Here is a 12,664-nt window from a genome sequence, read left to right on the forward strand (position 1 = left end):
GAACAGGGGAGGCCACAGGGGCCATGGCCTCCCCAAAAACTGGTGCCCGCCTGCCATCCCGACTCCCAGGGTTTAACTTTAAATGACTGGGCAGCCACCGCCACGCAGCTTCAAGGAGCAAGCTTGCCCCCGGAAGTAGAATGAAGACTTCCGGGGACAGGCCTTCTTCTTGATGCTGCACGGCGGCTGCCCGATCATTTAAAATTGAAGCTGCCGCACGATTTCACCTGGGCTATGGTGGAGCGCCTTGGCCACCCCCAAACAAGACAGCATTCCGCTGCCCCTGGAGGAAACTCATGACATACAGGGGATGATCCTATAAAGTGAATGTGTGTAAATGTTTAGAATAACCAGCATATACACTCCTATATATGTGTATACTTTGCACCCTGTTTGCACTGGGTTAAGTTGTGTGAAGATGCCTATGTGTTTCTTATATCTGAAAACTGAACACATTTACACTGGCTTTTACAAAGCTGCGGTAGTGATTTCTACCACGGACCAGCAAGGTAAATGCTCCGACACTCATAGCATTCCTATGAGCATTGGAGCATTTACCTCGCTGGCCCACAGTAGAAACCTCTAACATGGCTTTGTAAAAGGAGCCATTATATACTTTCATTTTAAACCTTAGTAGGCCAAACTGAAATGTTTCACGTACCCCCTTCAAGCACCTATAAAACAACTATGGCCAATAAAACAGCATTTACCCCATACACCTATGTTGTATGGCTGTACCTTTCTCTGTCACCTCTTAAAGTTTAGATGATTATTACATTTTTCCTCCAGGTCAATTGACAAAACAGAAGCCTTCAAAATCCCAGGGGTGGTGGATGTTGTAACAGCTGAAGATGTCCCAGGCACAAATGTAATACCTGGACCAGAATATTTCTATGCCAAAGATGAGGTATTTTAATCTATATTATTTTATATTGCTAATGTTTAATTAGTATTTAACTGCTTCTCATCAAACTCAAATGGAAACATTTTGGCTGATTCACTACAGTACAGTAAGTTGTTAATGCAGACATCATGCATTATGTACTACACATACTATCTGAGCATTTTGCAATACACCTAGCAACTTTTCAAGCATTATAGAAGTCAATTTCAAAAGTAATTTTCACAGGTACAACACATTTTACTTGCATAAAACGGCTGTCTGAAAATTGCACACCTGTAACAGGCACACGCCCACATTTAGCATAGGTATTCCCAGGGCAAGCTTCCAACATTGCATTTACTTTTGTTATTTTCAAAAGTGCATGCTTTGTTTTGATTGAGAAAAGGCTCTCAGTAGAAGGAGGTGCAAGTGCGACCACTGCTCCTTTTAAGCTGAGTGAGAATCCTCCACCTATACTCCTGCCAACGGAGGGTGTTAGTTCATTATCACATTTTCCATAGATTGGGGCGGGCAAGCTCTGTCAGACTCCAAGGAACCTGCCTGTCCTTAGCGACTCAAAACACAATAATAAAGTGCCATTCCATGAAAGGAGAAATAAGAATCAAAAATTCACTTGTAACAAGCGTCCTTCACCAGGCGTTTGAAGTATAAGGCTTAGCAGTCTGAACTAGTGCTGCCCGATTCACGATTCAAATCGATTCACCAATTCGGTGGGGGAGGGTCAGTGCTGCAGTGCTTACGGCCAAGAGTGTGCTTCACCATCAATTTTCTGATACCTGCTAAGGTAAGGAACCCCCCCCCCCCTTTATCTCTCAACGCCACCGCAGGTTACCGAGCACTTAGGGTAGCCCAAAGGTCCTGGTAAGGAAAATGCCTACCACAAGAAAATGGCGGTTCGGGCTTTGTACATGGTGTCTGTTCACAGGCGCGGGGGCAGGGAGGAATGATCTCCGAAACACTCCCGGCCCTTCGTGGTACTGTTAGCTGATAGCGTGGAGCGCGTGAGTAAGCACATCTACTTCACGGTGGTGATGGCTGAGGGCCGCGAGATCGACTTTCGGTGCACGTAGGAGCAGGGCTGGAACGCCGAGATCATGTTGTAGCTGATGCAATACAAGAACAGCCAGGCTATCCTGGCCGTGAAATCGACTCGCCAGAAGCAGCAGTACCTGGTGGCTGAAGTGGCTAAATGCAAGACATGGAATTTGTCAGCATTGACTAATGGCTTTTATTACAGATATGAGTCCAACTTTATCCTTGAGGCCTCCTGTGTGATTCGCACTAATATTAGGTTGCTCGATGGGGATTGTGCACGGCCCAGACATACTAAAGCAACTTATAGAAAGAGATATTTAAACAAAAAAGTACTCATTTTATAATATAACTTAAAGCTGGGTAAAATAAGTGATGTTTGAATACTATTCTTGAAAAACTCACACGTGTATGCCAAGATTCCCCTATCCAGAGGGAATATATTTTGATCAGTGTTAGTTTTTAAGGTATATCTCAATATTTCAGTAGATTGCAATATTTTATCATTTTTAATTCTAGCTGGACTGAGGGGGGTGGGGAAGAAATAATGGGTCTAAAAACAGAGAAGAGGGAGGGAACAGAAAGGGAGAGAAGTTGGACACAAGGGATGGTGTGGAGGAGGCGATAGAGATACTGGATAAGGAGGGTAGTTAGGAAGAGAAAGGGAGAGATGGTGGACCCTGGGGTGGTGGGGAAGGAGGGAGAGATGCTAGATGAAAGGGTAGTTGAGAAAAGGAGAGATGGTGGATCTGTGGATGGTGGGGGTCCATCGCTGCAGCTGCAGGGATGGAGACAAAAAAAAGGAAAGATGCCAGACCTCCGGGGGAGGGAAGGGAAATGGAAGGGGAGGACTGAGATGGAAGATGAATGGTTATCATGGAAAAAGAAGAAAACAACAAATGGGCAGGAGACCCTTGCAAGCGAGTTATCAGAAGACGTTTGTTGCAGAGCCTGGGATCAACATGATTTGAAAAATGACAAGACAACAAAAGGTAGAAAAAATAATTTTATTTTCTGTTTTGTGATTACAATGTGTCAGATTTGAAACTTGTATCCTGCCAGAGCTGGTATTAGACCGCGAGCGTGAGCTAGGATTTAACAGAGAGAGAGGAAAAGTCTTTTTTGTTTGTTTATTTTGTTTACATCACAGCGCCAATGTGGTTAGGAGAAGGCAAAGGGGGTGAAGAGGCTATAAAATAAACCCACCAGGATGTTTGAAAAAAAACAAAAAACACCCAATTGGCTAGGAAAATCGAATCGAATCGAAAAACCAATTCAATAGGCTGAATCGAATCGAATTGAAATTTTTTTCCCTGAATCGGGCAGCACTACTCTGAACAAAGCCAAAGTACCTTTCTCATTAAGCCTAAAGTGAGGGAGCAGATTGTTTATCTTCATCAGCAGTGTTGCCTTTGTTAATAGTTGCCTTTTCTTCTAACATGAATGCAAAGTATACTATGCAGTCACATAATAATACTGTAATATGGAAAATTCAGCCCGACATTCTACCAGACTGCATGTCATTCTTACTTTTCTGTTTATTTAGGTGATATGTGTGGGCCAAGTAGTCTGCGCAGTGCTGGCAGATACAATAGATCACGCAAAACGAGGAGCAGCAGAGGTGAAGATCGTCTACAAGAACCTGGAGCCTGTCATTCTCACGCCTGAGGTAATATCAGGAAGAGCTCAAGAAGGATGCACAGGGATGTGGGCAGTGGAGTGGTAAAAGGGGGGCGAAGGGGTTGGTCCGCCCCGGGCACTACAACCCCTCCTTCTCTCTGCTCTCCCCCACAACTTCTCTCCTTGACATGCATGCGCGCCCCTTGCCTTTCCCGTACCTTTTTTACTTCCCTGGCATGAGGTTGCTGCCCGCATCGGCATCAGCAGTCTCTCTGATGTCACTTCCAGGACCCACACCTAGGAAGTAACATCAAAGGGCGAGCCGACACCAATGTGGGGCTTGCACTGGAGAAGTTAAAAAGGCACAGGGAGTCAAGGGGATGTAATCTTTGGATTATAAATTTTCGTCACCGCAAGAAATCTTTAAGAAATATCTAACAGAAATTTTGAAAGTACCCAAATCCTCCTCTCCGCCTCTCTCCAAAATTTATTATTTACCTAATAGAGAAAAGGCCCAAAATCCAAACCAGCAGAATTTATCTGCTGATAGTTTGGACTTAATGAATTTCATGGAGAGATCCGATAGTGAAATAGCGGCTACTGTTACTCCTACGTTGTTTGTACAATTTCCCATTGATTCCGACAGGGAATGGATGCTTAAGCTTTTTTTCAAATATAAGGATGTTTCATTTATGTCTAAAGTAGGGAGAATGTGTCCAAACTTGTCACATTTAACCCAGAGAAAAAGAAAACAGTTTCTTATTCTGAGGCCCCAGGCCGTGCAGTTGGGTGCAACATTTGTTTGGTGTCAGGTCAAAAGTGCGCCGGGACAAAGGCGCGCCCAGACAATTGAGCGCAGCGCAGAGGCGCGCGCCGCTCAAAATTACTGTTTTTAGGGCTCCGACAGGGGGGCGTGGGGGGAACCCCCCCACTTTACTTAATAGACATCGCGCCATGTTCTGGGGGCGTTGTGGGGGGTTTGGGGGGTTGTAATTCCCCACATTTTACTGAAAACTTCACTTTTTCCCTGTTTTTAGGGAAAAAGTTAAGTTTACAGTAAAATGTGGAGGGTTACAACCCCCCAAACCCCCCATAACGCCGACGCGATGTCTATTAAGTAAAGTGGGGGGTTCCCCAACAAAACCCCCCGTCGGAGCCCCTAAAAACAGTAATTTTGAGCGGCGCACACCTCCACGCTTCGCTCAATTGTCCGGGCGCACCTTTGTCTTTCGCGCCGTTGTCTATGAACCCATTTGTTTTGAGATACCCCTGTAAATGTGTTATGCACTATCAAGGGAATAGATATGTATTTTTCGAACCTCAGCAGTTGTCAAAATTTATTTCTGCCAAAGGGCAAATTGTAGATATCAGATGAGACCTGCTACTTGTATATTAGCTCAAGGAAGTTAAGTTAGGAGCCCTCCCAGCGACATCTTTGTTTTCTTCCTTTTAATAATAATTACCTGTGAAATATTTCAGTTAAATTTGCAGTTCTAATCTCCTTTAACTGTGGACTAATTTTACAAGCCAGTATTGTTGTTGTTGTTTTTTCCTAGTAAATAGCAATATATTTATTTTATTCAACATAATTGTTAAACTGGCATTGTATTTATTTCTTTTTTTTTGATCATGTGTTTGTCAAAAAGTTAAAATGCATAAATAAAGAATTTTTTTTAAAAAAAAGGTACAGGGAAATGAAAGGGAGATGCGCATGCGGCAAAGGGGCAGAGAAGAGGGCGGGGGAGGGGCATCTCTCACCCTTACTACACCACTGTATGTGGGGCCTCATCTACATAAGTTAGTAGGAGCTGAAAATCAGGATCATGTGCAAAAGACACAGTAGCTCAATGGTAAAGCCTGTACTGGGTATTGCTTTTATTTAGTCTCCAGGACAGTGGTTTTTAAGGTGCTTTATCTGCTTGTGCACTAAGATCAAATAGACCAAGAACCACCAGGGAAGTATAAGAGACAAGAACAGTGGGGAGGACTGTCATGGGGCTAAACGGAAATGGGGAAAGAGACTTTTCCAATGATGGGGACTGAGTGAGTCTCCATTCCATGGGTCTGGATTTTCATTCCCGAAAATTTGGTAGCCCTAATAATAACTACAAACACATTGCAGTAGTTTCTCTTTATAACAAACTTTGGGTCTAAGAACTAAAAATCATACCTCCTTTGGGGGAAGGGGTAAAACGCAGACCTCATGGACCTGACGGACCTCGCGGATCTAAACCCGTACGGCCTTAAAAATCTGAGGTCCGTGTCGGTCCATGTCCGTGGCGCTTGTAGTTTCTGTCGCTGACAGACCTTGATGAGATTTTTGCACTGACGGATCCGTCTCAGCATAGGAAGGGAAAAGTGTTAGGATCCGTCAGCGCTAAAAATCTCTTCGAGGTCTGTCAGAGCCAGAGACTAGTGCTGGAGCGGCAGAGCAGAAGCCAAGAGAGCGGGGACATAGGTTTTGGACGTGCGTTAAGGAAAAGAAGTCTCCAAACTCCAGCACTAGTCTCTGGCTCTGACAGACCTCGAAGAGATTTTTAGCGCTGACGGATCCTAACACTTTTCCCTCCCTATGCTGAGACGGATCAGTCAGTGCAAAAATCTCATCAAGGTCTGTCAGCGACAGAAACTACAAGCGCCACGGACACGGACCGACACGGACCTCAGATTTTTAAGGCCGTACGGGTTTAGATCCGCGAGGTCCGTCAGGTCCGCGTTTTACCCCTTCCCCTCCTTTGGTACATTTTGTACAGGCATTTAAAGAGTAATTTTATAACAGGTCACTAAGGTTGGGAGAGTAAGGAGGTGCCTAATTGGGGCCTATTTTTTATGAAGGTCTATATGTCTTTATAAAGTTGCTTCACAAAAATTTTAGAACTCACAACTAAAAAAGAAGGTATGAACATTTATTCCTGCTTGGGAGCAGGTGTAAATGTTCAAATGAACATGAAAATCATGCTGCATCTAAAATCTTCCCCTTAACATGTATACTACTGTTGCATAAAAATGTGTATGTTCTTGTCACTGTATGTACTTTTAGACAGGGATGATTTTTTTCAACAGTGTCATACACACAGGTACCATCATATTCATGCAAAAATGCCTTTATAAAATTACCTCCTACTGTAACAAAGTCTCTTTAAAATAATGTGTTGGGAGGGGAGGGGTTGGGGGGAATTATGAAAGCTCATACCTTCATTGATCTAATGAAGTCATTTGCATACTGGGGCCCATGTGCCTAAGGCCCCACCCACAGGAGGGGCCTAAGGCTCCTGGGCCTATTCTGATTGGCCCAGGCGCCTTAGGCCCCACCAGGAGGCGGGGCTTTGGTGCCCCTGGGCCAAACCAGCCCCATTCTTCGTTGAGCTGCATGCCGGATCGGGGGTTCTTGGGGGGCGGACGTTGGGGGGAGGGGGGTGCGTCGAGGGCAGGAGGGCCTGGGATCCCTCCTGCCCATACTGTAGTGGGGGTGGGGGTAGGGGGGTCACCTGGGCCAGGAGGGCTTGGGCTCCCTCCTGGCCCGAACGAGTCGGGGGTACCACGGGTGCCTGGGGCAAGAGGGCTTGGGCTCCCTCTTGCCCTGATCGTGTCGGGGGGGTCGCGGCTGCCGCAGGGCAAGAGGGCTTGGGCTCCCTCTTGCCCCGATGTTGTGTGTGTGGGGGGAGTGATTCATCGCAGTAGGAGAGATGCCTCATCTCCCCTACCGCGATGCCATCACTCCTCTACCCGAACTGCCGTGGGTCGCGGCAGTTCGGGTAGAAGAGTGATGGCATCGCGGTAGGGGAGATGAGGCATCTCTCCTGCCGCGATGGTTAGGTTGCCGGGCCGCTGAACTGATGGCACCAGCGGCCATCAGCTCAGCGGCCCGTTTTTCGGCACTTAGACCTGGTTTTATTTTGTCTAAGTGAAACAGGTCTAAATGCCGACTAAATTGTTTTGGTTATATCTGTTGTACGACTAGGTGTAGGTCGGTCCACCTCCCGCCCACTGCCCGCCCTTTCCCCTCCTCTAAACACACCTCTTTTCTCTCTGTACGTTTAGAGGCAGGGAAAAGGCCTAAGTTGGTTTTAGATACGTCTAAAAACCAGCTTTGGTTATGGGTACTTGGACGATCAGGCTTTTTGATCGTCCAAGTAGCCATTTAGGACACTTTTTAGACTTTTTTTTTATTATTATTACCCCCTTAGACTGTAGCTCTTAAGGATTTTTCCAGCAGTTTCATTAAAAACAGTAGTTGACATTGGCATACAGCCTATGTTATGAAGTAAATTTTACTTCAATAAAGATTCACAAAAAATAATAATACTGTGTTGGCTTTCAACTAGTTATTAACACAAGCTTAGATTTATACATCAGCTGATATCTAATGGTATGCCCATACATGCTTTAGTCAAAAAAAGGAGGAAATACTATTTCTCAATGTGGGACGATTGAATGTAATTCAATGCAAAGGGCAAATAACTTACTTCCCAAGGGTACACACAATGCTCATCACATTCACATTGAACTTTCAGTTAGGAAGAATTATGCTCAGAGACGTAAAATGGGGGTCTATGTGCCCACAGAATGGAGTGAAGAGAAACCTATTCCAAGGGAATGGGGGAAGCCAGCATTGCCTAAAAGACAGAGACTGTCACCCATTGTCGATTTAAATGATTGAGAAGTAAATAAGATAAGTGCATTTCTTATCTTCTCTATTACCAGAATGAATACAATTAAGAACTGCCATTGTTTTGGAAGAACAAGCAATGATTGGGTGGTGAGTTTTTTCGGGTCATTCCTCCTTTTTCACCTCCACGTCTCTGAGCATAATTCTTCCTAATTTAAAGTTCAATTTGAATGTCGTGAGCATTGTGTGTACCCTTGGGAAGTAAGTTATTTTCCCTTTGCATACATGCTTTAGTGGCATGCATGTGGCCATGTCAGGGTGGGGGGAAGTAACTTTACTGAGAAGAGAGAAAAAGCAGTATTTAAACCCCGCAGCCACCATGTTTGAGAGATATGTCATGTTGTCACTGAAGAAAACACATGGTAGTGATATGATTTTGCTCTTTTTGCCTCCGATCCAGGACGCTATCAAACACAATTCATTCTTCGAACCAGATAAAAAAATTATTTATGGAAACGTTGAAGAAGCATTTAAAACTGCGGACCATGTACTGGAAGGTAAACAATTCTGTGTGTTTGATCAGAGGGAGAGAAAGTAAAAGGGTTCTTGGAGCTGAAAATTTGATCCTACTGTAGATGAGACCTGCTCTGTGAGTAAAGAAATGGCACAATTAGAGAGAAGGTAGGTAGAGGTATGGTAACCATTTAAAATATTAATAGTGGGGAGGACGGTCATGGGGCTAAACCGCAGTGGGGAAAGAAACTCTTCCGATGATGGGGACTGAGTGAATCTCCATGCCATATTGATAGCAGCACTGGCACTTGTACCCCCCTGATCTCATACTCACCCATCTCATTTGTTCCTTTCAAAGGTCCTGACAGGGATATCTCCCTCTAAACATGTACCACAATAAAAGTTTCATCCCCTTAAAAGTATAGGGATAGACTGGCAGCCTATTTATTTTGTTTTATTTATTCAATTTTCTATACCTTTCTCCCAGGAGATCTCAGAACGGTTTACTTGAGTTTATTCAGGTACTCAAGGATTTTTCCCTGTCTGTCCTGGCAGGCTCACAATCTATCTAATAATAATAATAATAATTTTATTCTTCTATACCGCCACAATCTTGCGACTTCTAGGCGGTTTACAATCAAGAGAGCTGGACATTCAGCGAAACACAATATGCAGATATACATAGGAAATACAGATAGCATAGACTTTAAGAAAGCAAGAATATAGAAATACAATTTGCTTAGCAAGAGTATAAGATGTACATTTTGGTAGGTAATGTCCGAGAGGACCTGCTTGGAATAAGCCGCATGTTTTAGAAAATAACAACGAAAAATTACGATATTATAAAGATAATAGTTTATATGTATCACAGTTCCGTGAGATTCAGGTGGACTAAGGAGGGGGGGATAGAGGTAGGGGGTGGTGGGAAGAGGTAAGGGGGGTAAAGGTAGGGGTAGAGGTAGGGGAAGGGGAGATCGTTCTTGGGGAGAGAGAGGGGAGAGCGGGTCAATTGTTTAGGTATTTCAGGAACAGGTATGTTTTTAGGCGCTTCCTAAATTCCCCGTAGGTAGTGGGCGAAAGCAGTTGATCTAGGTCTTTACCCCATAGGGCTGCTTGGTGAGAGAGAAGGTGTTCGTGGTGCTTTTTCAGTTTGCAACCTCTAACTGGAGGAGAAATGAATTTTGAGTGTGAGTTTCTCTTGCGTTTGTTGTTGGAAAATGAGAAAAGGTCTGTTATGTACTTGGGGGCAAGTCTATAAAGTACTTTGAAGCAGATGCAGGCGAATTTAAACCTTACTCGTGCTTCCGTTGGCAGCCAGTGCAACTGCCGATAGTAAGGTGTCACGTGGTCGAATTTCTTCAGCCCGAAGATAAGCCTGACCGCAGCATTTTGCATTATTTGAAGTCGTCTCATATTCTTTTGGGAGATTGCTAGATAGGCGATGTTGCAGTAGTCGAGTTGACTTAGTATGAGGGATTGCACTAGGATTCTGAAAGTAGATGTATCAAAGTATGGTTTAATAGATCTGAGTTTCCAGAGTGTAAGAAAACCCTTTCTGAATAGGGAGTCCACTGTACCTGGAGCAATGGGGGGATTAAGAGACTTGCCTAGGGTCACAAGGAACAGCATGGGTTTGAACCCACAACCTCAGGGTGCTGAGGCTGGGGTACTAATAGTATCTGTTTGTGAGTGTGGGCCCAGAAATAAGTAGAAAAGTTTTTTGCAGGGTTTTGTGGGAAGTCTCATTTTATTCAACTATCTGCCATGCCTTTTTTCACCTTTCTCTATCTGATGAGTTATTTTTTTTATTATAATGTAAATATTATATTTAACATCTAGTTTATATCCCACAAGTCAGCAAAGTTGCGTCCCCCAATACGCTACCAAAAAATGGAGAAAAGACCTCAGTGTCCTAGGGGGGTGCCACAAAGCTCTAATGCCCCCACAGACAAACTTGTTTCAACACCTCGTTGAGACTAGAAGACACATCCTCGGTTAGGAAAAACTCCATCTATTTCTTTTTTTTATTAATCAGTGACTATAATCTCTATCATTCAAGGACAGTGTGTAAATCCACTCTAGTTCATTATCATACTTTTTAAGGGAAAAAAATGTCAAACTTATCTGCAAAAAGTTCAGTCTCCTACAATGCTGAGCAAAGGAAGCAGAATACTCGCAACATGGAGCGCATGCATAGTCTTCACGGCTTTAAAATCACCGCCAGAAGTAATTTCCAACAGGGTCCCTGTTTCACCAAAGCTGCATCAGGGAAATTGAGCGCTAGTTATACCACTTCACCAGGATAACTGGCGCTCAATTTCCTTGATAGGAATTCTATGAGCGTCAGAGCTTTTACCACAGTGGCCAGCGATAAAAAGAAGCCCTAATGCGGCTTGATAAAAGGGGGCCTTAGTCTGTGCTGGGTCTGGAATTCTCCCTTCCTAGGTCAGCAGCCATTTGTCAATCCACTTATTTTATTTTACATAGCTTATTGGTCCCTGGCAAAAATGGCAGGGGTGCTAAATTCGTCTTCGGAGTTGTGCTGGTCTTATAGTCAGCTCTTGCACCTCTTTTATACATGTCCTAATTTACAAACCTATTGGGCGGGTGTTTGGGCAAGAATTTTTTCTATAATTCATATGAATAATATGATACCTCTGTCTTATAAATCCATCATTCTGTGTTCCTCAAATCCAGATATCTCATTACCATCTTCATTCAAAAAAATCTTAGATTTCATGATTGCATTAGCCATCCACCATATTATTTATAATTGGAAAGATAACTCTAAGCTTAACTTCCATGAATGGTGGAATCACCTATGTATCATTAGGAAATACGAAGAAATAATAGCACTCAAACAAAATAATATTGCTAGTTTCACTAGAACCTGGGCTCCTTTGGATAAGTTTTGTAAGGATGTAAATGTTAACCTTACATGACCACATTATAGAGGACTTTATTACATGAAATACGCAGCTTAATGCATTGTTTGTTCATTTTTGAAATGTATTTTATATTTGTACTTCAAAGGTATTTTGAAGTATGCAGCTTACTGTATTGTTTATTCATATTTATATTTAAATAATTTTCAATAAAATGTTTTTTTTAAAAAAGGAATTCTCCCTTCCTGTTTTCCATTTATATTCTCCTATCACAATAAACTTAACAGACCTCCTCATTTTGTGTTTGTAACAGGTGAAATCCATGTCGGAGGACAAGAACATTTTTATTTAGAGACTAATACCATATTTGCTATTCCAAAAGGAGAGGACTATGAAATGGATGTCTATGTATCAACTCAGGCTCCAGCTGCTGTGCAGGTATCGTGCTATCACATGACGAAGCTTTGTTTCACTCCTGTTATCTGCTGCCTGTTATCACCAACATACATGGCATATCACCAAGGCGCAATATGAACAACCAAAATACATAATCAAAAGCCAGTTAGAAAAACTAGGACCAGATTGACATTACATAACACTAAAAAAAAAGAAGGCAACAAAAAACAGATTGACTTTAAAATGTGACTTCTCAGTTGGCATTTATAAACAGAATGCAAAAGCACCTACTTCAAACAGAAACCAAAACCCCAAACAAATAATTATGTATATACATCATTGAACAGACAGACATTAAAGACATATACTGTGTGTATCCTATATAATAAAACCTTACCCGCGCATGCGCTTTTAAAACTGCATGATCCCTGCCGCTGTGATTTCTGATCCATGGCCGTGTTCCATTTTAGAACGCGGCGGCAGGGATCACTCTAGCCACTCCCCTCCTCCCGCCCTCACTCACCAACCGCTGGAGGAAGCGCAGGCAAGCTCTCTCCCTGCCCGCGTCCTCGCTGACCTGATTGGTGCTGGCGGCGGCTGCCGGGAGGAGGGCTTCGTGGAGCGCCACCGTTCAACAACACCTTCACATTCTCCTGAGCCGTGTCCTCACCACCCCGATTGCCGGCGCTCAGGGTGAAACTGCTT

At 43.5% G+C, this 12,664-nt stretch overlaps 1 protein-coding gene across 1 annotated transcript in view; it reads left to right on the forward strand.

Annotated features, from left to right (window-relative positions):
• LOC117361317 (aldehyde oxidase 1-like) overlaps positions 1-12,664 on the forward strand; it is a 174,901-nt gene that overhangs the window by 82,652 nt on the left and 79,585 nt on the right. Inside the window, exons 18-21 of the mRNA XM_033946482.1 lie at positions 790-907; positions 3,483-3,605; positions 8,626-8,722; positions 11,877-12,001. Coding sequence (XP_033802373.1) covers positions 790-907; positions 3,483-3,605; positions 8,626-8,722; positions 11,877-12,001 — 463 coding nt within the window. The remainder of the gene's footprint in view (positions 1-789; positions 908-3,482; positions 3,606-8,625; positions 8,723-11,876; positions 12,002-12,664) is intronic.

Source organism: Geotrypetes seraphini, chromosome 5 (genome assembly GCF_902459505.1).
Source record: "Geotrypetes seraphini chromosome 5, aGeoSer1.1, whole genome shotgun sequence".
Classification (NCBI taxonomy): domain Eukaryota; kingdom Metazoa; phylum Chordata; class Amphibia; order Gymnophiona; family Dermophiidae; genus Geotrypetes; species Geotrypetes seraphini.